Raw genomic sequence first — 25,279 nt, 5'->3', positions numbered from 1 at the left:
AATGAAAATCAAAATTTTATCTACAATGTGTCCCACAACCTAACCATTACCCACAGTCTAACAGCTGATCCACCTCCTGTATCTCAGTTCCTGGCTTAAAATTTGAGTGTGCAAACCCCAGTCTATGATGGTAAAGATGGTGATAGTCCCATGTCAAGAACTGTTCTGAAGGGTTTTCCTCTCCGTCACATTTTCTATCTTATATAAACTCATTACCAACATGCGTAAATTCTTTCTGATGAATTTTTCAGTGTAACTTTGCTTGGTATGATAGCCCAAAGGGTTTGTGAGATAGTAAATAGAATAACATAAATTAAATGAAAGATACAAGGTATAAATATATTTGAAAGGCAAAGCTTAGAGTTGTACATTAAAGTAACTGCTAATAACTCAAACTGATAATGGCTGGTATATTTCTGTACCAATTTCATGGCTCACGTGTGCCCATCTATATCAGCTTACAAAGTACCACCTGGAAAGGTGCTTCAACACTTTCAACTAAAAACACAAAGATCAAAAAGAACTCTGAGAATATGAGAAATTTTTCCTTTTGTTTGATAAAATATCATCCGGAACTATTTGCCAGCAGTCAGTCTATTGATTGTGGATTTAGATATCCCCCAGCTACATATTGTTCTAATCTATATTTGTCATAGCTAACGATTAAATATCTATTAAGAATCTCTAATGAGACAAGTTAATCACTATGTTGAGAATAAAAGTTTGAGTAGCTATTGCTGGACTTATTCTTGATGTAAACACATTTGGTGTTTATATTCACAAAACAAAATATTATTTAATAGAACTCTAGTATGGGATTTTGTTCAGATTTGACTTTTTTATTAAACACATTATGCAATTTCAAATAAACTTCTCTATTAATACATACAACAAAACCATTCTTTGAAGGAGGCTCTACAGAGAACACGAGTTTCTGCTCACAAACCTCAATTTCCTAGTCATGTTTACAAAAGTAAAAAAAGAAAACTTTCTTCTCCATCATGAAATTTAATATATAAAATAAAAATTTCTGCCATGGAATAGACATTTGATCAATGTTATACAAAGAGAATATGTGCTATATTTTATAAAATTATCCCTTATCATTAGCTGGAACTGAGCATTAGCTTTGGGTTTGCTTTTAATGTTGGAAAAAATGAGTACTTATTCATAAATTGAAAATTTTAGCCTGGGAGTTTGGCCTAGTGGTAGAATGCTTGCCTAGCATGCACAAAGATGGGGGTTCAATTCCTCGGTACCACCTGCATAGAAAAAAACAACACCAGAAGTAGTGCTGTGGCTCAAGTGGTAGGGTTCTAGCCTTGAGAAAAACCCAAGGATAGTTAGTACTCAGGCCCTGAGCTCAAGCCCAGGACTGGAAAAAAAAAGAAAGAAAATTTTAGTGTATTCATAACCTACTTGTATTCAACACAGCTGCATGTACTTGGTGAGAAACCCTAGTACAATGGGACCAGGGAACAGAGTAGCCAAAACACAGGTGGCATGCCAGGAAGACAGTGAAACATGCTGTGGATTATGTCCTGAAATGTTCTGAAATAGCATGGGTGAACAAATTCCCCAGAGATTAGAAAATGTAAACTTACAGTTTTCAAGTTAACTTGTCAAGGTACTAAAACTGAATGAACTATCCCACCTAAATACTGTATGGATGCTAATTTTAATCTATCCAGAAAGCCTGACAAAATTGAAGCCTGACCAAGTTAAAAATGTAAGAATTTAATTAACTACCATAAAGTTGTTTTTTCTGATTTAGGTTATGAAAACTAGTGAGCTTTAGAAAACATAGTTAATTAAGTGAAGAGCAAAGGCCAGTGATGAATTTTTCATACAGTTCTTGAAACAAAATGCTTTATTATATGCTACCATCATTTACAGTAGCCTCTCTACCCTCCTCTAACATGGTTTTTGCCTTTTTATCTTTCATATGAGTATTGTATATGTATGTGTACAGTGTACATATCAATGTATCCCATTTTGTCCACATTTTTGCATTTACTTATCTTTTGGTTTGTCAAAGGCTAAAAACCCATTCCAAACAAACTTTGAGGGTGAATCTTTGATTCATAGTTGCTTCCTAAAGAAGCCACACAAACATCATTACTATATCAAACACATGGTGGGTATATCTTATTGGTGAGACCCACATGCTCTATCTGGCCAGTGGTCTGGCCTTACCTGTAGAAGTATGAACATCCCCTGACTGTGTTGTGAGTGAAATGTTCCTGAGTCTTCTCATTCCCGAAGTCCTCCAGTGGGTCTGACCACAGGATGTCACACATAGGTCCATAAGCAGGTGGTTCCTTGAATCGGTCTAACTAAGAAAAATAGAAGACAGAGAGCAAAATACTAATCTTTGAACTTGAATTCAGAAAATGTAAGAAATCTGCTTCACTCCCAATCATAACTGGTTGAAATTCCTTTATTGCTCCCCTTTACCCATTTATGCCCTGCCCTCTCACCATATTACCCTCCCTCCCCTTAGGCATCTCCCTCTCCTTTCACTCCAATTGCCCTTCCTTACTCTTTCAGATGAACTCTTTCGTTATCTGTCTTTATCCTTCCCTTTCCCTCTTTAATCCCTGTTTTTTCTTCCCATTTCCTATCTTCCATTCTTCTACAATCTTTTGTCTTTATTTAGGTTTTTGTATTCCAGTGTTTCAGTTAGGCTTACAACTACATTTCCTATTTTACCTAAAATACATGTAAGATACCATCAATAATGGTTTGGGTACATACTGATTTGTGCTAACAAATCTGTACTAACCTAAAGAAAATTAAGGCAATCTTTCATACTGTCTCCATCGATGAAGAACTTTAATGTAACAAGACCCACTATATTTCAACTGCAATGTTAAGCACAATTCTATGCATATTCATTTCAAGTTTCACCTAGTTTAAGAGATTTAAATAATTTATGCACTTCAAACTATTTATTCAAATAAAATAATACTTGCTCATAAAAGCACAGCATTTCAGCCAGGCACGTAGCTCACGCCTGTAATCCTAGCTACTCAGGAGGCTGAGATCTGAGGATCAAGGTTCCAAGCCAGCCTGGGCACAAAAGAACCTGATACTCTTCTCCCCAATTAACCTCTAGAAAATGGGAAGTGGGCTTGGCTCAAGGGTAAGGTGGTAGCTCAGGGACAATGCCCAGGCCCAGAGGTAGGGCTAAAAGAACAGTAATAGCCAAAGCTAAACTAAATTCAAAACTGTTATTCAGAAAATCCACTGTTTTTCATTTACTGACTTCATACAATTAGTGGTATATTATATTTGCCTCAGATTATTATACATTTTAAAGTAATAACAAATAGATTTTAAAAGTAATATAGACACATTTTAAAGGTGAAGATGTGGTATTTTTTCCAAGGCCAGAGTAACATCTTCATCATAATATGAATATGCAATGATAATTTGAAAGAAGTCAAAGGGAAATAAAAAGTACCTATTTTTTTCAGAGATTAAGGTTAATAATTCCAGTGATACATGTGACCTGGTAAAACAAATGGTAAGCCTTTAGAAATAAATACTCTTCAAGTAGGAATACGCCTGCCTTTTCTAAGACAAAAGTTCAACACAAAGGAGAAAAATCATGATGATGTCATATCATTTTAACTCAAAAGAATGAATTCCGTGGTTAGGTAAGATAATCAAGGTCTTGTACTTACTATAGAAGCACAGCGAATGACCTAAGGTGAGAAAATAACAGCACTTACTTTCCTGATGTCATCTAAGGTGTTGATCTCTGGAGACAAGCCGCCATGCACACACAGGAACTGTTGGTTCATCAGAGCAGCCAAGGGGAGGCAGTCGAAGGCATCCATACAGGCGTCATACACGCGTTCTGAATACTTTATTTTACCTTTTAAATATGATTCAAAACAAATATTTTCTTCATGAGTTTGTAGCTAGAATCCTTGCATTTAAATAGTTTTGTTTTTTGTTAATGTTTTCTTGTCAGGGCATTCCATGTTATGAGTGCAATGCTATACTAAAGTATAGTATTTTAAACAACAAAATTTCTATACAAAATTTTCTATACAAAATTCTAAAACATAATCAAATAAAACTTTTCAAAAACTTACATACTAACACCACCCCCTTTACCAGAGCTTAAACGCAAGGCCTCACTCTTAGTGGGCTCTTTTGCTCAAAGCTACTGCTCTACTACTTGAGCCATGGACTTCTGGCTTTTTAATGGTTAATTGGAGGTGACAGTCTCACTGCCCAGGCTGGCTTCAATCTATGATCTGCACAGCTCAGCTTGCTGCATAGCTAGTATTACAGAAGGGAGGCACTAGTACCTGGATATGGATATATATTCTTTTAATTGGCCATTTGCCTACAATCTCTATTTCATTTATTTATTATCGGGATAATGTATAGAGGGCTTACAGCTACATTCATCAGGTAGTGTCGTGGGTGCATTACTTCTTGAACCTTGATACCCCATCTCATGTTTCTGTCCCCCTTCTCTCCCCCACCCCTTTCAATCATCTTGTTTTCTCCCTTCCTTTTGTTTTTTTTTAAATGTTTGGATAACAAAGAAAAGACTATTATGGATACTGGTTATTTATCTACAAATATATCATGAGTGTGTATGTGTGTGTATGCACGCACATACACATGGATGATCAATAAAAACAGGTCCATATTATTGAAAGATTTATAGAGAAGCAGAAGGCAAGAAGCTTTCCAAACCAATTCTATCTCATGGCAAATTATTTTCCCTTTATTTATATCTAGTGTTTCAAGAGAAGTCAGCATGTTTCATGCCTTATTGGACTAAATGACCCCCCTCCCCCCCAAAAAAAAACCCCCAAAACATCTTAAGTCTCAAGAAACTGTGTGGTTTAGAGACCTTGATCATCTTCCTACATGTACGTCCTGGCATGACCAGCGCAGGCTTGCATGGCTGGCATATGGATGGGTTGGGATTCTCACTAAATGTTTTCTGCTGCTTGCTTTGAGTGAGATTATGGGGAGCACCACTGGACCAGGCCTGTTCCTTTACTCTTCTAGAGTGATTTAAGATTAAAATTAGCAGCCAACTCTTTCCAAAGAGTAATAAATATTCTCGCTGGTTAAAAAAGGTAACTTGTCATGTGTTTCTTATAAAAATTATGGGTCACTTTATAGAGAATCTCTCATTTAAACATACATTCTGAACACTTCAAACAGATTATGTGTAGGCAAAACTATTGTACAAAATTCTACTTTAAATACTTAATTTATAGACATATTGTAATATGAGTTACAGTAACCATTACATGTGATATTAAAGGAAAAATCTCTAAAATATACTTACATTCTTGTTTAAATGTGAAATACTCTGTTAGATGTCTACATTCATGATTTCCACGAAGTAAAAACAGTGTTTTGGGGTAAAGAATTTTCAAGGCCCACAAATACAGCACACACTGAAAAAACAATATAAATAACATGAAAATAATTATCTTTCCATGATACTTACACATCTCATTACTTACAAATCATAAGGCCACAAATTAAATGCATTACCATAACCAAAATTCCCCAACAAAAATTTTATTCAGAAATATATTATGAATCAAAGAGCAGGGCACAGCAGCTCATGCCTGTAATCCTAGCTACTCGGGAGGCTGAGATCTGAGGATCTCAGTTCAAAGCCAGACTGGGCACTAAAGATCACAAGACTCTTATCTCCAATTAACCAACAGAAAACCAGAAGGAGAAGGGTGATAGCCTTGAGCTGAAAAGCTCAGGGACTGCGCCCAGGTCCAGAGTCCAAGCCCCACTACTGACAAAAAAAAAAAAAAAAAAAAAAAAAAAGAATCAAAGAAAACACTGCTTTGGTATAAAGCCAAAGTTTATTTACACTTAAAATACACAGGCATTAACAACCACACTCAAAAATGGATTATACGGGGTCACAAAATAGTATGGGTTTTAGGAAGAAACAGAGGCTGGTTTAAAAAAAATCTGGAAAGAAATGAAAATATTCTAGTATAATATAAGAAAAATATGAATAAAAATAATGAATTTAAACAGATACCGCTCTTGTAAGTCCTACTTATTTATAAAACCTGGTAAATAGAAATGAAAGGGAATGAAAAAAAATTGAAAGCAAATGCATTCAAGACAGGCTGGCTTGGGATATATTGTTTTCTTTTCCCCTTCATCAACTCCTTGTTTACTTTTCATTCCATCTTCTTGTCTTTTATTTTCAGTGTCCTTTATTGACAGGTAGGAAATCTTGTCACATGTACAACTATTAAAGAACGTGTGATGATGATGGCCAATTATGTGTAGACTTGGTTTGGAAGAAAGCTTTGCTGACATAAGTCATCCTAGAAGGTGAGTTAAGATAACTGGAATACTTGAGTATCAACACCAACTTTACTGTCATCAACTGGCATCCACTAAGAATCTACCATGAAAAGAATACCTTGCTTGCAAACATAAGTCTGCTGTTTATTCTTCAGGTGTATGTTCTAAAAGGGAAGCCACAAAGATGAAGATTTACAGAAATATGAAGACAAGTCAGATTCTGGTTACTAAAAGTGAAAACCAAAAGAATCACAATGTTTACATTGTAATAACCAGCTTCTCAACACATAGTAGATATGCTGGATAGTTAATGTCCATCTGGAAAAGGCTATTTGTTGGGCTAACTGTGAGGAGTAATCTTTATCAGCTATAATCATTTATGAAATCAGTGGAAAGAATTGTTGGAATACATATACCAATGTTTGGAGAAAATACTGTGGATTAAATATGTGTTATTTTCTTGTTCAAATAAGATACTATTCCAACTATAAAATATTACATGCATGTTACTTTAGTCTAATCATCACTTTAATTATGGTTAGTGGATAAAGTTTACATGAATGTGATAAGAATATTTCTGAAGAGCTGATCAAATGGTCTGGCCAAGTGGTACTTGACACATTATGATCTGATCTAAATATAAAGTTTTCTCATTCCTATGCACTAGGAGTTAGAGCAGTAGTTACATGTTTTAATCGGAAGTATTTGTAGCCAGATATAATGGTACATCTCTGCACCTTGGGAGGCAGAGGCAGTACAAAGGGGAGGAGGGTTCATTGTGGTATTTAAAACATGTACTTAGAGTATTCTGATCAAATCGATCCTGGCCTAATGGTAGCATGCTCACCTAGCATAATGAAACCCTGGGTTCAGTTCCCAGGCACCATATACACAGAAAAAGCTGGAAGTGGTGTTGTGGCACAAGAGGCAGAGTGCTAGCCATCAGCAAATAATGTCCCAGGACAGTGCCTAGGCCCGAAGTTCAAGTCCCAGGACTGGGGAAAAAAATGATCCTATCTATATTATTTTCTTAACCACCTTCCCTCCACCTGTCTGCTTTAATTTTTTTATGAGTTTCATGGTGTGCTATTTAAATACATATGTATCACATACATCAATGGCATTTACCCATTGCCTTGCCTTTTCCTCTCCCTGTTGTTTTCCCCTTCTTGCCCCCCCATCTCCCTAACAATTATCCTAAAGTCCTAGAAATATATATAAAAGTGATAGTATATATTTTCTCTTTTGGGCTTAGCTCACAGGATCACATGGTTGAGTCTAGTCTATGACACAGAAAAGACTCCAGATCAAGATGCTACATAGTGAGACCTTGCCACCGTCAATCCACCAGTTATCAATCAATCAACATTAATACAGTAATTTTTTAAATTCACATTCTCACATTTGGGGAATAATATTTATAAAGCATCGTTAGTGTCAGTAACAAAACTTGCACAAAGACAGCCAGTATGGAAGAGGTGGTGTGGTAAATATTGTGGCAGAGGTGGGCAGGAGGGAACTGTCCTGCCAGGCTTCACTCTCAACATCTAGTAGAAGGAAGTTGCAGAGAACCGCAGTCTTGTTGGCAATTGCTTTGCTTTGTTAAGTTCCAACATTTTCAAGAGCTCAAGATCTTAAAATTATAACCTGACATTAATTTTCAAAAAGCACAGGCTCTTGTAAAAAAAAAAAAAAAGAAACAAACAGCACAACCAATGAAGCAAAGAAGTAGGCATGAGCTAAGTAACTGTTTGCTCTAGTCTAGATGGTAGCAGGTGGCTCACATGACTACAAACGTTATTGAACTATTTGTGAAGGTAGAAATGGCTCCATGTAACACCAGTCTCTTGTACGGTGACATGTAAATGAGTGTGATAAGCATGCTGGAAATCATTCTGTCCTTAATCTTGGTTAAACAAATATTTATAACTTCCGAGTTGGAACTTGGATTAGTCCATATAGAAAACTGAACTCCCTCTAGCTTTTAAATTTTTTTCTCCCCTGTCAACAGTTTTCCCCTACTTGACTTTATGGATCTTTCAATATAAAGCAGCACTACAGATACTACTTGCTTCATTAATTTAATTAGTTCCCTGAAAGTAATAATAATGTCAAAACTGAATTTGTAATTTATGCTTTTTAGTGATGAATATTCTTGAAAAAAACCACACAGGGAAATAAAGTAAAATATGAAGGAAGAAACAAGGACATGAGAAAGAAAACATGTAGGTTAAGCCTTCGCTAAATCAGTTCACTGGGTGATTAGCTCTCTGTACCATGAAATATTCTAAGCCAAAGCACTGCCTTCCCACCACTGCATAATTAAGAAAGGATGCGTTGGGAGCAGATTCAAACTACAGAAATGTCAAATGTAGCTTCTCTAAGCCATTATTTGCTGAGTCTGACAAGCATGCAGAGAAACAGCGGCAGAATAGCAATGCAGTACAAAGACCACGGGCTACAGGGAGACCGCCAGACAATTTCTTCCTCATGTCACTGGCATTCCTCTGTCACCTACCATCACATGTTGGACCACTTGCTTGTTATTCTCAGGCTGAAGCATGGAACACTGCCTGGCTTGCTATGGTTTATTCTGATCTATGAATTCACAGCTAATAAACACAACCACCTTTCACACTTAAATGTGTCTGAGGCCTGGACTGAGATCTGGAAGTTAAGTAGAACAGAAAGGGGCAGCTCTCTGGCATTCTGCATGACAGAATGGCTAGAAGATGTTTGATGAAGCAAATAGAAGAAACAGCTGTGCCTGCCTCTGTTTACAATTCTGAGCTGTTCTCCTGTGTTCTCAGAGAAACATACTCAACCAGCGATCTATACACACATACATGCATGATCAAAGAACTTAAATGGCATAATGCAATAATCAGAAAGAGCAGTATTTGGTGTAAGTCATAATAATTCTCTGAACAAAATTACTTCCTTTATCACTACTCAAAGACTTGTTTGTTTAGGGGATAACTTGCATGAAATGATTTCTAAACTTGACAAAAAAGGAGAAAATTGGGTGGGTAGGGAGTACATAAAATGATCAATGTGTGCTGTGCAAAGCAATTACAAGTTTCTTCAAGAGCTGCTAGGAATAAATGGGATTGTGTATACCATGTGAATAACAGCATTTACTCATGCAAGTAACAGCTGAACTAATATAGATCATGTCATATATAAGATATTTTGTCAGTTTTGTATGTATATAACAAGTATATACTGCTATTCTCTCAGAATTACTGTTTTTTGGGGGTTTTGTTTGTTTTCTTCTTTTGTGCTACTACTAACTTAGGGCCTCACATTTTTGCTTAACTTTTTCACTTGAGGTTGGTGATCTATCACTCCAGTCACATCTCCAATTCTGGCTATTTGTTGATTAATTTTGAGATAAGAGGCAGCACATGGATTTTACTGCCTGGACTGGCTTTGAGTCATGATTCTTACATATCAGCCTCCTGGGTAGCTAGAATTACAGCCAAGAGCTGTAATGTCTGAATTATTTTCAGACCTAAAATATAAAGAGGCGCTTTTGAAGATGGAGACTCCAGTATATACATTTCAGGAGTTTTTAAAATTGTTATTGTAGAGTTGACATACAAAGGGGTTATAGTTATATGAATCAGGTAATGAGTGTTAAGTACACTTCCTTTTGAGCCCTGTCTCCCTTCGGTCGCTCTCTCCCAGTTTTCCCCTCCTGTTCCCCCCACCAAGAAAATATACAGTTCATTTTCTGCATAGTATCTAGTTAGTATCACTCTCAGGATTTTTAAATGTCAGAGTTGACACGTGCATCTTATCTGTAACAGACAAAGACTTGGATCCTTTGCTTGAATTTCAAAAGAAACATGAATTTCAAAAGAAACATGATACAAAATATTACCATTTTTACTACAAACACCTAGTTTGAACTCAACTTAATAAAATCTACTGAGGAATATGTTAGTGATATCCTCATTTCAAGTTCTTTTAAAATAAGACTCAGCTCTAAAAAGCTCTAATTAACACACGTTGAAGAAATTTCAAGTGGCTGGAGGCCAAAAATTCAAAAGGTTGAACTCTTCTAGTAAAAAAAAACAAAAAAATACCCCACCAAACCTGACCTGTGTGAGGCTAAGCAGTAGCACACTTGGGTTCAATAACTAGCACTGAAAATCAAGCAATTAATTAATCAAAAATGAATAAACACTAATGTGATTAATAAGTCAAATAGTCTGAAGACTTGATTTAGTGACTTTTATTCATGACCTGATTAATAAATATTATTTTTGGTTCTAGTTACATTGAAGAGATAGAAAATATATCATTAAAAATCACAAATCTAAATAGGCACAAGTGACTCATGCCTGTAATTCTAGCTTCTCAGGAGGTTGAAATCTGAGGATCACAGTTTGAAGCCAGCCTGGGCAGGAAAGTCCATGAGACTCTTGTAATTTTTCATATATTTTTTGTAATTAATAGAAGGGTTACATTATATACACCAGACAGAGGGTGCACAAACACTGATACCCTTTTTCAGTCCATGAGACAATTATCTCCAATTAATTAAGAAAAAGCTGAAAGTGGTGTTGTGGCTTAAGTGGTAGAATGCTAGCCTTGATCAAAAAGAAGCTCAATACCAATATTTGAGCCTCAAGACCTGTAAAAATATCAATAAAATAATAAATCTTAGCTGGGAGCAGTGGCTCATGCTTGTAATTCTAGCTACTCAGGAGGCTGAGATCTGAGGATCAAGGTTCAAAGCCAGCCTGGGCACAAAAGGACCTGACCAAATAATGTCTAGAAAACAGGAAGTGGGGCTTGGCTCAGGGTATAGTGGTAGTCTTGAGCTGAAGAGCTCAGGAACAGCACCCAGACCAAGTTCAAGCCCCATGACCCACAAAAAAAATAAATATAAATCTTGTAATACTTTTTTTTTAACATAGCACTCCATGATTTGGCTGATAAAAACAACTAGTATGGACAGATTACCAGGATTTCCTTACATAGAAAGTAAGCTTCCAAGAAGACAAAACACCATTTCATTCATTTCCAGAAGTATTCTTAGGAACACTGAAACAGTTAAAGGAAGATGGACTTAGGAGATACTAAAATAATTTCTTAATACCTCCTGATATGCCTTGAGGAGGGGGGAAGGCGGGGGCAGAAATTTTGAAGCTGCCTTTCATTTCCTATTTCTCAATTTTTTTTCTCAAACTTGGCCACATTCCAATCACATCCACAGATTCTGCCCTTTACTTGTTGTAAATCACTGCTGCCAACCAGGAAAACAACTTCCTTCCCTCCCTCCCTCCCTCCCTTCCTCCCTCCCTCCCTCCCTCCCTCCCTTCCCTTTCTTCCTTCCCTTTTCTTTCCTTTCCTTTCCTTCCTTCCTTCCTTCCTCCCCCCTCCTTCCCTCCCCTCCCTCTCTTCATTCCTTCCTCCTTTCCTCCCTCCCTTCCTCCCTCCCTTTTGTTTTTTCTGACTGTAATGTAGAGACAAGAAGTTGCAAGCCAGCTTAGCTGTCTTGGGTCATGAGTTTGCCCTGCTGCAGAGTGCAGGACATCACTACACCCAATGTGGGAGAAAGGCACACAAGTTCCTGGGCTCCCATGTATGGGCTTTTACCAGAGAGGTTACCCTGTCTTCTTTAACTACCATAAGTAGAAGCTTGTGCTGTTACTTGTGGCAGATAGCAACCCTGGTATGCTAAAGCAGTTTCAGAAAACTGTACATCATCACTCATTTTCTGACAGTTGGAGGGTCACAGAAGGATACGAGGGTCACTCAGCTATATCTTCCTTGTTTCACTCAGCTTCCCCCAACCAGGAAGCTCCCATTTTTCTCACTTTTCAGTAGTTAGTAATATGTACTTTCTGTATCACAGATTTCACATAATTCATTCAAACTATTAAACATTTGATGATCCCCTATTCTAGATTTTAGAGTCCATATAGATTTTTATGGTCATATTTCATTATATAGGTTTGGGTTTCTAAAGAGCCAAGGGCATATGTCACATATCTTCATATCTGTCAGGAGTCTACTTGTGGTTCAGGCATACCTTTGATACTTGATGATACTTTTCTAACAAGTTGGAAGAAATATAAAAATTATACATGTGAACGTATATTAATACACAAATGTATATATGTATGTGAATGAATTTATATATATTCATATAGGACTGTATTTGCCTATAAGTCTGCAGGTATGCATAATATATATATATATATATGTGCACACATAGAGAAAGTGAGTAACTATAGGCAAATAAGATAACTCTGACATTGGTATGCTTAAAAAGTTTTAAGCAAAATATGTTTAAAAGTGGCATGTTTTTCTGACATTTAATTTTCTTTTTATAAAACCAAGTACTGTGCTTAATATTTTAAAACTTTATTCTTATTTCAAGTTATTTCCTTTAATATGTATCTTCCCAGTCCTTACGAGGTATGATTCAGAGATTCAGGCACCAAGAAAGGCAAATATACAGATGAAATGAAGCCCTTGCCTTAGTTTTGAATGTAATTTCTATTCACATAATGCTTCCAGAGACTATAGGCTGGGGAACAGCCTCTACTCAAAGGTTATCTGTTTTGTTTTAATTAATGACTTTGACAAATTACTTCAGTTTAGATATGTTCCTCAAAATACAAAATACAGCAGCTGGAAGTGGCCCAGGTAAACACAGACACATTACCCTTTGTATCCACTAAAGAATAACTCACTGTCTCGCAATTATACATTGAACACATGCAAACACATTTTGGTTTCCTTTCACAACTTCAAAGAGTTCTTTCAATAGAAAATAGAATATCCCCTGTAAAAATATTCTTGGAAGTTTGTAACTAGATAAAATATACAGAACGAGACAAAAATCTTTTTTTTTTCTTTTTTTTTTTTTTGCCAGTCCTGGGCTTGAGGTCAGGGCCTGAGCACTGTCCTTGGACTTTCTCAAGGCTAGAGCTGTACCACTTGAGCCTCAGCACCACTTCCGGCTTTTTTTTTCTATATATGTGGTACCGAGGAATCGAACCCGGGTCTTCATGCATGCTAGGCAAGCACTTTAACCACTAGGCCAAACTCCCGGCCCCACGAGACAAAAATCTTACTGTTAACCTGCTGTTTAAAATCCCTATGCACTAAAGATCAGGCAGGAATCCGATGAAAACAGGGCATGTGGCATTTCGTCATATAAGTGCATTTGAGCTCATTGCTGTTGACTAGGGATTCCTGCAGGCAATGGTTTGCATCATTTATTTCACTAAGCTATCATTGGTTCATAACAGAGCAGCTGAAAAAGAACAAGATGGACTTACTTCGATACTGAAGTACCCTCTGTCAACATAGTCCCCTAAGAAGAGGTAGCGAGTGTTGGCAGGAGAGCCTCCCACTTCAAAGAGCTTCATCAAGTCAAAGAACTGTCCATGGATATCACCACAAACTGAAAGACACAAGCAAGATTAATTTCAGGATGATATTATGCCTCTGAATTCCAAGATAAAATCACAGAATATTAGAGCCAGAATCAATTTACAGTTAATCATGGCCAAAACATTATTCTGTAGAACAGGAAAGTAAGAGAGAATAGTGAAGTGCTTTGCTCGAGATCTGCTCTAAATTTATATAGTGGTGATGCTGGCTCTAGCATCCAGGTATACTTATTCACAAGTTAAGTAGAAAAAAAAATGGGGTTAATTATCAATGCTGACTAGTATCCTTAGTATGCATTTCAGCATTTTACATGAGACCTTGTTTAGAAATTTCTAAGCTTATTCAGTTTTAACAATGTCCTGGGACAGGTTTTCATTTTGCAGACAAGGAAGGGGGAGGCAAGGGCAAGTTCAGGGATTTGGAATAATCTATGCACAACTGATGACTGAATTCATAGCCACTATACATTATCACTTGCTGAAGTAACGGGAAAGTTGTACATATAAAAGTGGTATTTTAACTGGCTCTAAGATGTACTTAATTATAATACATATCATTTTATATATCATAGAAATGAACAAGCTTCACCAAAAGTAAAATCCTAAATGAATATTTTATAAGATACATTCTAATAGCAGCTATCAAAAATTAACTGTATATTAGAAACTAAAAGATAGTATACACAAACTGACATGCTGAATTGAAACCCCCTTTGTACAACTACTTACAGATAATAAAAGAAAGTAACTGGGAGTTGATTTTTTATTTCCCAACCCTCTCTTTCAAACCAACATTTTGAAAGAACTATTTAATGTCCTTATAAATATAATTGCTCCATAATTTTTCAGCCTTGAGTTGAAGAGCTCAGGGACAGTGCCCAGGCCCAGAGTTCAAGCTCCATGACCAACAACAAAAAGATTAAAATCTCAATCATACCCTCTAGGAAGAGAGTGTAGGTGACAGGTGACACAGTTTGGCAAGTTCCTAGGACTTGAATAGTCCTTGAAGGTTTTTTTGTTTTTGTTGTTCAAGGTTAATGCTCTATCATGTAAGCCACAATTCCAGTTCTGGCTTTTTGATCGTTAAGAAATGAGTCTCATAGATTTTCCTGCCTAAACTTGCTTAGAGCTGTCATCCTCAGATCTCAGCCTCCTGAGTAGCTGAGATTACAGGCATGAGCCACCAGTGCCTGGAAATGTACTCATTATTTACTTGTCATCCCTGCTAGTGTACAAGGTACTCAAATAGCCTGTGATAGGCCAGTGATCAGAAAGGTTGATGGGCAGGTAAAATGCTATAGTTACATAAGAGTAGTATATTCTAGGGTTCTAGGGCAATCTTGAAAATATCTTTAATAATGGAGCATTGATTATAATTACACATCAAAAATCCACAAGATAGGAATTTGAATATCCTCACCAAGAAACAATATAATTCTAAGCCAATGAATATGGAGTCTTCCCTGATTTGATTACTATAGATGTATATCCCATAAAAGTGCAGTATTATTACTACCTGTGAACTGAAATTTCAAATGAAGTAAAAAGCACTTAAACACAAACATGAATAACAACAATTATAAAGTCTCCCAATGCCCAAAGACAATATATACTTACATGGCTGAATACTCCAAAAAATTATATTATGACTTTATGGATAATGAGAAAACTGTCAAAAATGTAACACACTAAGGAAATGAAAATAAAACATTTTTGGTGAGGTATTCCTGTTCATATCCATTAGCAATTTGCTATGCAAATTGACAAGAAGATGGCTTTCCCTTTAAGCACAAATCCTTCATTTGCTTTTGAATAGGAGAATTAGAAACTATCAGATATGCTAAACAGCTGATCTGAATAGAAGCAGAGGCAATGGAGCCAGTGTGTCCCGGTGTTTTTCCTAGATAAGAGTCACTGAAAGGAGTATAATTGCACTAACATCCTGGTGAGATAGGACAGGAATGGGATAGGAATGGCCTACATGTTTATTGCTTATATAGTGCTTATCATTTACTATTAAGAAACACAACAAATTCTAAACAAGACCTAGTGACAATTACTTCTGTCTTTCCATGACTCCTGGTACACAATGATTCATCCATCCATTCATCCTGTACTGGGGTTTGAACTTAAGGTCTTATACTTGCTAAATGGATGTTCTACCACTTGAGCTATACCTCAATTCCTGGCTCACTTTAAATAAAACTTTACTGGAAACCATTTCATATATCAGTGGGATAAGTAACTTTTGATCTAAGCTGAAGTTTTTGAGTTCTTATGTAGGACAAATAAAAATAACATGGAGAAAATATTTGTCTTCATTTCTTGTGCTGGGAGTTTAGCCTTGTGATAGAGTGCTCATCTAGCATACACAAAGACCCAGTTCAATTCCTAAGTACCACATATATAGAAAAAGCCAGAAGTAGTGCTCAAGTGGTAGAACTCTAGACTCGAGAAGTCCAAAGAGTGCTCAGGCCCTGAGTTCAAGCACCAGGACTGGAAAACATATAGATAGATAGATAGATAGATAGATAGATAGATAGATAGATAGATAGATAGATAATTTCTAACAGAAGGCAATAGCTTGAACCTTCTTTTATCCTTTAATATAACTGCCAGAATGTTAGTGATTACGTTCTGAAATGTGTGTGCATGTGAGTATCTGAATGAAGATGCAGGCCACAAATAGGAGTTACCGAACAGTGAGCTTGTCTAGGAGTCATTAATTTCTATACATTATAGCAGAGTTTTTTTTTTTAACACAACAAATAGCTAGACTAATAATAAGGGGACCTCTGTAGCTGAGTACACACTTGTGATAGACAAACTGCACAATGAATCAATTATAGAGCAAGACTAAGTGTTCCTAAAACCAGCAGTAGAGAAGGTAATAGCGAGCTTATGGAAGAGCAAAGTCTTAGGCAAATGAGGATTGACAAACAGGGAAACCAACCAGGACTGAGCTGAGCATTTGCTTAGCATCTCTTGACCAAGATGCTGGAGTTCTCGAAGAAAACAAAAAAGTGTTTAAACTGGAAGCTACACTTATAGGTGTGCTATGTAACAAGTATAAATTAATTTGGTTAATAGGTAAATCAAGCTACACTTGTCATATGTGAAAATTAAATTAATTTAGTAAATAGTTGAAAAAGTTACATATCATAAACTCATTATTTTTCAAAAGATTTTCATTGTTACTAAGTTCCTATCAGCTATTAAGTTGCTCCATGTAAGAATGTAAACCAATGTGAATAATCTTGAAAACACTAGGATAAAGTTCTAGTGGAATGGTTATGCATTTGATAAGTTGAAAAGGCCTCTGATAAAACTGTCATCCTGAGTGGGAGGTATATAACAAATGAAAAATAAAATAAATACTTTCAGATATGACTATTGGCAAAAGCTTTGATTTAGTGTACAGGCCTACCTATTTGGTTCTGTTTACTTGCTCATATAAAAGAACATTTATCAAACAATATCACTGAGTTAATTTCTTGCTGACACTGAGCACAAATTTTGTAACGTCACATAATTCCAGCTTAAAGAAATCTTATACAAATTAGGAGGTAGAGACAATGAAATAAATTGTTAAGAAACAAAAAACTAAAAATGTCAAAAATAAAGTTAAATGGCAGATAAGAATAGATATTTAATGGAGTAAGATTTCAAAATTGCTTGGCAAGATTTTATCAGTACTGTGATTTACAAGGCAAGTGCTTTTAATTCCTGACTCATTATTTATTTTTCTGTAAAGTCCTTTTAGTTCCTCCAAAATACTGGTGTTTATCATCTTGGAAGGTTTGCATGAAGTAAAGGAACTTCCTCCACATTTCCACAATTCACAGAGAGGTTATAATATTTCCTTTAGGAAAGGTGTTACTGAAAATCTAGGCATTTTTTAATATAAATATCAGAGTTTCACTCTATTTCAGTTTTGTGGACTTCAAATGTTTTTCCCCCAATCTTGTGTGTGTGTGTGTGTGTGTGTGTGTGTGTGTGTGTGTGTGTGTGTGTGTGTTCTGCCAGTCCTGGGGCTTGAACTCAGTGCCTGAGCATTGTCCTTGGGCTTTCAGAAGGCTAATGCTCTACCACTTGAATCATAGCACCACTTCTGGCTTTTTCTGTATATGTGGCACCCAGGAATCGAATCCAGGGCTTAGGCAAACACTCTACCACCAGCCCACAATCCTGGCCCCATATTTTTTTTTCGGTTCTTTGTTTTTATTTTTGTTTTAACCAAATAGTCACATTTCCCAAAACAATGAAGTCCTTAACATTAAGGAATTAACACTGGTTGAATTCTAAGTAGATTAAACTATTGGATTTATTGGTTTGTATTTTTTCAATACTTTGCTAGAACTTATATCTTCCCAAAATCTTAAATTTTTCAGAGAAAGATCTTGTGTGCTGGAGTTATGTTAGAGGTTAACTACAGTGTAGACTATAGGTGTATATCTGCTGTTTTCTATTGACAATTCAGGCTTAAGTGACCTTTAGCAGGCAACAGATTCAGTTACAAACCATCCAACACATACATATGCAACTCACTAGCAGCATGTATACAATTCTGAGATCAAATCAATTACTAAAATAAAGGTAATCCAAATATTTTAATCTGTATCAATTGTAAAATAAAGTAAAAAAGAAAACAAGGTCCTACCTTACTAGAGAAGTATATTTTATAATATTATCTCTTATTTTTCAACACCTTAAAAAGGTATTAAGAACTTTACAAAAACAAACAATAAATTCTTAACCAGATTACTCTGGCTTGATAACTTAAGGAAAACAGTGATAAATCTCTAAAATTCGCAAAAATACAGAAATTTTAAGAATTTTAAGGTTAAAAATAAAGCTGAAAAATCAAACACAAAACAATAGCATCAGTAAAGATTAGTAACAATTTGAAACCTGATTTCTTTAGGAAGCAGTTTCACAAAGATAAACTGTTAACTAATATTAATGAGAAATCTAAAAGACAAATGAAAAATGAGCAAAATGTTGTAGATTGCAATTGTTAAAACAACTCAGTTTGTTTATTTAAAATAGGGAAGGGAAGGGGAAAAAGCAAGATGATTGAAAAGGGAAGGAAACTGGGAAAAAAAAATCATGGGAAGGGGTATCAATGTTCAAGAAGTAATGTACTCATACCTGACAAATGTAACTGTAACCCCTCTCTCCATCACCCTGACAATAAAATGTAATTATTAAGTTAAAAAACAACTCAGTACCAATTTTTTTTCATATATTTTTATTGTAATTAATAGAAGGGTTACATGATATTTGCCAGATAGATGGTGCATTAATTCCCATACAGTACCAAATTTTTTATTCGTCTCCTAGATCTTAATTTGTAACCATAACAGGAAAAAAATCATCTGAACTTTTAAACTACTTCATAGAAGCACAGAAAATTACTGACGAGTATGTTAACGTTTTATTATCTTCAAGATAAATGCTCCTCCCACTGATGGAGGATTTTGTTATTATTACTTATTACTGTTTATCTCAGCACTAATCCAGATTACAGGAATGATATGTAATGATACTAAATAAAACATTAAGTATAAAACATTACGTAAATATGTTTAGTACCCATGCCACTATTTGATTACATTAGGTTCAATATTCAGTCCATGTGTCTGAGTTTGGTCAGTCCTAGAATCTACTTATTACCTGGGGGTGTAGATTTATATTATATTAGACACCTCATAAAAGCCTTACTATTTTCAAGAATACCAAATGAATGCCTGAAAGAGGTGCTTTTTTTATTTCAGGCAGATGTAGGGTACTACATGCTATAGCTGTGTTTCCAATTTGTACATTCCAAGGCTATATTTCTAGGACTTAGAACAACAACAACAACAACAACAACAACAACAACAAAGAATGTTTCTCAACTATGGCACCAGTATTCTTTCAGTTTTGTCTTTTTGTTTTCTTCTTGATTTGTCCTTTAATCCTGAAAGCAGTGTTAACAATACGGGCTTAGATGGTAGGTTGGTTCCCCAGCCAGTATCTGGTACCTAGCCAGCTAAGTGACCCTAAAGAAATTGGCTAATCTCTCCATATCTGGTTCTTTATAAAAACAAACACCAAGATAATATCTCTTCCTTGGATCAGAACTAAAATATTTAAATCAGTGCTAAGTATTTAGAGCATATCTGGCCCTGAATAAACTTTACAGCAAAGGTTTCTAGAAATCATCCGGCTCTTCACTTGGAAGTTTTTGAGTATCTGCATCACAACTGCCCTTTGCTAGTCCTTTTGGTTTGTTATGTATTCCTCTTCTATGCCTTAGACAATCAACAATAATTTCTTCTTTACTAGTTTTTTTTTCTTTCCTTTCCCACTCTCCTGGAAGCAGCTTTCCCTCTCCACAGAATGCATGTACTCTTCTAATCTGATTTTCCTGACCCTCTGGTTTGTACATTCACACTCTATTCTGTTTTAGAACTTTTTTTTAAAAAATAGGATCATCTTACTCTGTAAATTACCACTTTTGTAACTACGATAAGACATGTATTCTTTATAGAAGACCTAAGCAGTCTCATTTTTAAAGGCTCTACCAACCAAACTTATTTTACATGTTTTCTTCAGAAAATAACATAAGGGAGGAAGGGTCTTTCTGCACATACCAAGCCCATATTAACAGACCAAACAAGGGGAGATGCAGTTGTTACCCTAGAGATTGTTTACCTGAGATAGACTGAGTGTTTTGCAAGAGCTTTCACAGATTTCATTGAGATTTCAATGTAGCCACAAGTAAACCACATAAAAAGCCATTCCATTTTCCACTTTTGATCCCAATGTATGCTGTCATGTATTGAAAGCTGTTAAGGCTAAAAGAAAATAGGACAGGTCACATGCTGTACAATCTCCAAATGGATTCAATGATATTGCCAGTCATCTCCTGGACAGCCCATGATAGTTTCCAGTTATTCTCATTTTCTTCCATAGCAAAGCTCATTTGCAAGATCACTCTGTTCTACAGCTGGGTAAATGACAGTCATATTTAAAAAGTTGGAAGTGACAGAGTAAATTGAAGAAATGTAACATATTTTTACCAAATGGATTTTTTAAAAGAAGGAAAAAATGAATCCTACACTTTTGGAAAAATCTAGAATAAAGTTTTGGGAAGGGAAAACAAAAGTAATGCATCTTTTTTTTCATGATGTTTATACTGTTATATTTTAACAGTAAAAGAAAATGTTTTCTTTTTAATGTTTTAAACACTCAAGACAAGCACTTAATTCTATTTCTACAAATTCATCATTTCTTTCTTGTTTTAGTGACATAGAGGATTGAATTTAAAACTCTGTGTATATGCTAGGCAGATGCTTTATCATCTGAGCCCTTTTTGCTTTGATTATTCTTCAAATAGGGGTTTTGAATAGGCAGGACTAGACTATAATTCTCCTACTGCTCCTTATCACGTAGCTAGGATGGCAAACACATACTATCACCCAAGCTTTTATTAGTGTAGATGACAGTAGTTATTAACATTTTTTACCCAAGCTGGCCTTGGATCTCCATCTTCCTGGTCTCAGTTTCTCAGATGCTAAGGTAACAGATATAAGTCACTTCGCCCAGTTATTTTCCATTTATTCACTACTCATCTGGCAATAATAGGCAATGAGGATTTCACTAGGAGAGTTTTTAGCTAATAGTGATTTTTTCCAGTAGTCTGCTCTATTTATGAGTAGTAAGTGATCAAAACTATTAAATGTTATTTCTGAATGACAACCTCCAGGGCCTCATTAGAGGGTAGGATTAAATTGATCACATGCTTCCACTTTCCTAGCAAAAATACATAAGCTTATTTGCTAGATATGATATCCTTGGAAAGTTAACATTTAATTTAAAATTGGCAATTATTTTCAATATATGATATATCTACGAATATGCACAATTATTCCAGTCAATTTACAGTACAAATAAATAAAATATGTGATTGGATACACTTAAAAATTCAGACATAGTAAAGCACAGTAATTTGAAAAGAAGCAAAGAAAATATATTATCTAAAAATGTGATAAAACCAGTGTACATACTAATTCATTTTCTTTGACAAATATTTCATCTCCTTGTCTCTCTCTCCTTAAGCTGATATTCCAGAAATGTTTATTTACTTAAGTCAATGAATAAAACATTGTGACATGGATTGAATGGAAAGTGTGCTACAGTAAAAAGGGTAATTTTAAAAATCAAAGATTGATTACTTTGTGAGATTATATTGGGACAATAAAGAAATGGAATTCAAGTTCCCATGAACTTTACAGCATACCTGAGAAAGTGTACACATAAGAAAAATGGTAGGGAAAAGTACTGGCCTCTTGAAACTGGCATCTAGCCATTTCTATATGAAAACTTCTGGTCTCTCACTTACAGTCAAAAAGAATGGGTTCAAGTCTTAAGTCTTCCACTGGTGTCCTATTGGGCAAATCGTTCCACAGCCTGTTTGCTATCTATCAATTTCTTTCTTTCTTTTTTTTTTCTTTCTTTCTATTTAGGCCATGGGCCTTGAACTCAGGGTCTGGGCATAGTCTCTGAGTTCTTTTTTTTTGTTTTTCGCCAGTCCTGGGCCTTGAACTCCGGGCCTAAGAACTGTCCTTGGGCTTTCTCAAGGCTAGAGCCCTACCACGTGAGCCACAGCACCATTTCCAGCTTTTTTTCTATATATGTGGTACCAAAGAATCAAACCTGGGTCTTTGTGCATTCTAAGCTAGCACTCTTACCACTAGGCCTAACTCACGGCCCTCTAAGCTCTTTATGATCGAGGCTAGTGTTCTACCACTTGGAGCCACAGCTCCAGCTTGGATTTGTGGGTAGTTAACTGGAGATATGAGTCTCACTGAATTTTCTGCCTCAGGGTTGGCTTCGAACTACAAGTCTCAGATCTCAGATTCTTGAGTAGCTAGATTACATGCGTGAGCTACCAGGTCACTGTACACATACGTTTTTTTTTTTGTTTTAACATGCAAATACTACACAGTTACTTAAAACAATGATGCATTTTCTTCTAAAATCTTGAACCATGTTAAGAAAAGGAACAAGATAATTTTACTTCAAAATATCAAGAACTTATATGAGATTATTTTGAATTTCCCTGTTATGACCAATTTTCATTCAATTGAAGTATGAACATTACTTAGGAACTTTATTATATGCCACAGTTATTATAAATACTATCATTTTTTTAAGAAGCGAATGGGGGGGGTGCTGGGAATGTGGCTTAGTGGTAGAATGCTTGCTTAGCATGCATGAAGCCCTGGGTTCAATTCCTCAGCACCACATAAACAGGAAAAGCTGGAAGAAACTAACGGATTTGTTTCTGTTTCATAAACTGACTTAAATAACTACATCTGTAACATCAGTATTTTTATATGTTTGCCTATATGTTTATCTCCTATTGGGGCATGAGTCAGTTGTACTCTTTGTTTTTCAATGTACATCAAATATCGAATTGAATTATGTAAAAATAATGTTTGCCTAATGTGATATACAGCATATAAACTGAGTGATCATGGAAAATTAATGCATTGTTTGCTACGCATAAAATCACTACTGATCACCTCTCATCGTGTGATTTATTACTGATAATAATTTCAAGTTTAATTTTTTGTCAGTTAAAATGATGCATGTTTGTTACATACTTGAACTGCTAGACAGACCAACCAGGATTGTCAGTCAACTCCCTCCTTTTGATGAAACACATAAAATTGCAAAATGAGTTCATGAGAGGTGTTTGGTAAGGGTGCAATATATGAGGGAATAGTTTGATAAAGCCCTATAATTTCAAGTTACACATAACTATCCACCTATTTCATTAAAGGAAAGTGGGAGAAAACGAGAGAAACTTCTAGGCAGAAAAGTGGCAATGAATATATTGATGGTAAAAAAAAACTGGATTGATTTGATAGTATATGCAACAGCATAAGACAAATTAGAGAACAAAGGAAACATTAGATTATGTAGAGCTTTGGACTTAAACATGAAGTATCTCAAGAACCATTTCCACAATATTCAAGAAGAGAAATTTACCAGAATTTATCTACAAGTCAGAGAGACTAAGGTGTAGAACAGTTAAAAGTGACTTTCCCTTCAATTGGAGGTTGACTGAATTAATACATTCATTAGACAATGAGGTCTGAGACTGTAACACCTGGTGATGTGAAGTAATGAGAGGCCAAATAGAATGTTCTTCCCCTCCTATATGACAATTATAAATTAGATGATGAATTGAGCCACTCATTTGTGTCCTGATCCAATAAATATTAAATGCCAAAGGCATTTTTTATCCCTTTTGTGTTACACCCTGAGAATTTAACAAAACAATTTAGGCATAATTAGTTGTCTGATGAAATAACATCTGAATTAAGCAAGTAATGAATCTAGAACATAAACTAGAATGATGATAGGTTTTTCCTCAGTTTACTGTGGTTTTATTAGTGATGGGTAGCATGACAGATAAGTAAACACACCTTTTGCTGAGCAAATGCCTAAACAATGAAATGGGTAAGCTGGACTTTGTGACCTTTCTGGGGGATGTGGTTAGCTGAAATCTAAAGAATCATGGGAGAAGAGTGAGAATGGTGGGGACAGGGGACAGGAATACTGATCTCAGCAGAAAACAGCTAGCGACATATTAGGAAGTAGAAGAAGAGCTATAAACTTGAAGTCTAGGTGAGGAATGAAAAGCGATGAAGCTGTAAAGATTAACAAGGGACAGATAATAAGGATCTTGCCATCCAAACTAGGAAGTCTGAAATTCATCCAAGGAGGAGCCATGGAAGGAATTCAGACAAGAGTGACTCTTGCTTCTGGCAAGACAAGCAAACTCTCTTAAGCCTCAAATTCCTAATATGTAGAACGAGAACAACAACACCTACCATGCTAAGTGGTTATGACTTTTAAATCCAATAAAGTTATTCTAATTGGCACAGATTAGTTTTTTGACACAAGGTAACTTCTCCATATAAAATAGTACTCTTAGCTTCATTTGTTGGAATGGCTCCTTTAATGATGACAGTGGTCTATACTTTAAGCATTTAGTATATCATATTTTGTGTTTTGCCTTCCTTTTTTAATGCTAGGCTACAGGTAACTGATAGTTCCAATTTTACAACTGTCAATGCCATCAACCAGGATGCTGGTGACTTGCTTTCTGAAATTTTTGTCTCTTCAAATACTATCGTTGAATCAGAAAAAAAGAAGTAACTAAAGAACTATTCAAAACTGAACTGACATATGGATGTTAGGCAGAAATGATTATTTGGGATATTGATATTATATATTTTACTACCACACGTTCAAAGTTTCCCTTATTTATAGTTTCTTAATATTCATTATTAAGGTACAAGTACTTAAATATCCACAGGTTTTTAAACGATTATGTTATACATCTTTTATTCATGGTTCATAGACAAAATGCATTTAAAATGAAGTATTATTTTCAGTTTCCTACAATAGAGAGATTGAATTAATTAATGCCTCAATACTATGAAAGAAGTATGAATGCTTTTTAGTGT

General features: G+C 35.5%; 1 protein-coding gene across 2 annotated transcripts in view; it reads right to left on the bottom strand.

Moving 5' to 3' along the window:
- Nucleotides 1-25,279, bottom strand: part of Ppp3ca (protein phosphatase 3 catalytic subunit alpha) — a 238,995-nt gene that overhangs the window by 49,311 nt on the left and 164,405 nt on the right. For both annotated transcript variants that reach the window (XM_090356750.1, XM_090356751.1), the window contains exons 3-6: nt 13,635-13,759; nt 5,330-5,441; nt 3,738-3,883; nt 2,197-2,336 (exon numbers count right to left, since the gene is read on the bottom strand). In XM_090356750.1, the coding sequence (XP_090212876.1) occupies nt 2,197-2,336; nt 3,738-3,883; nt 5,330-5,441; nt 13,635-13,759 (523 nt within the window). The remainder of the gene's footprint in view (nt 1-2,196; nt 2,337-3,737; nt 3,884-5,329; nt 5,442-13,634; nt 13,760-25,279) is intronic.

The sequence above is a fragment of the Megascapheus bottae genome, chromosome 23 (assembly GCF_031878675.1).
Source record: "Megascapheus bottae isolate mThoBot1 chromosome 23, mThoBot2.hap1, whole genome shotgun sequence".
Lineage (NCBI taxonomy): Eukaryota > Metazoa > Chordata > Mammalia > Rodentia > Geomyidae > Megascapheus > Megascapheus bottae.
The sequence above is the reverse complement of the archived record's forward strand: the minus strand, read 5'-3'. Positions and strand labels throughout refer to the sequence as shown.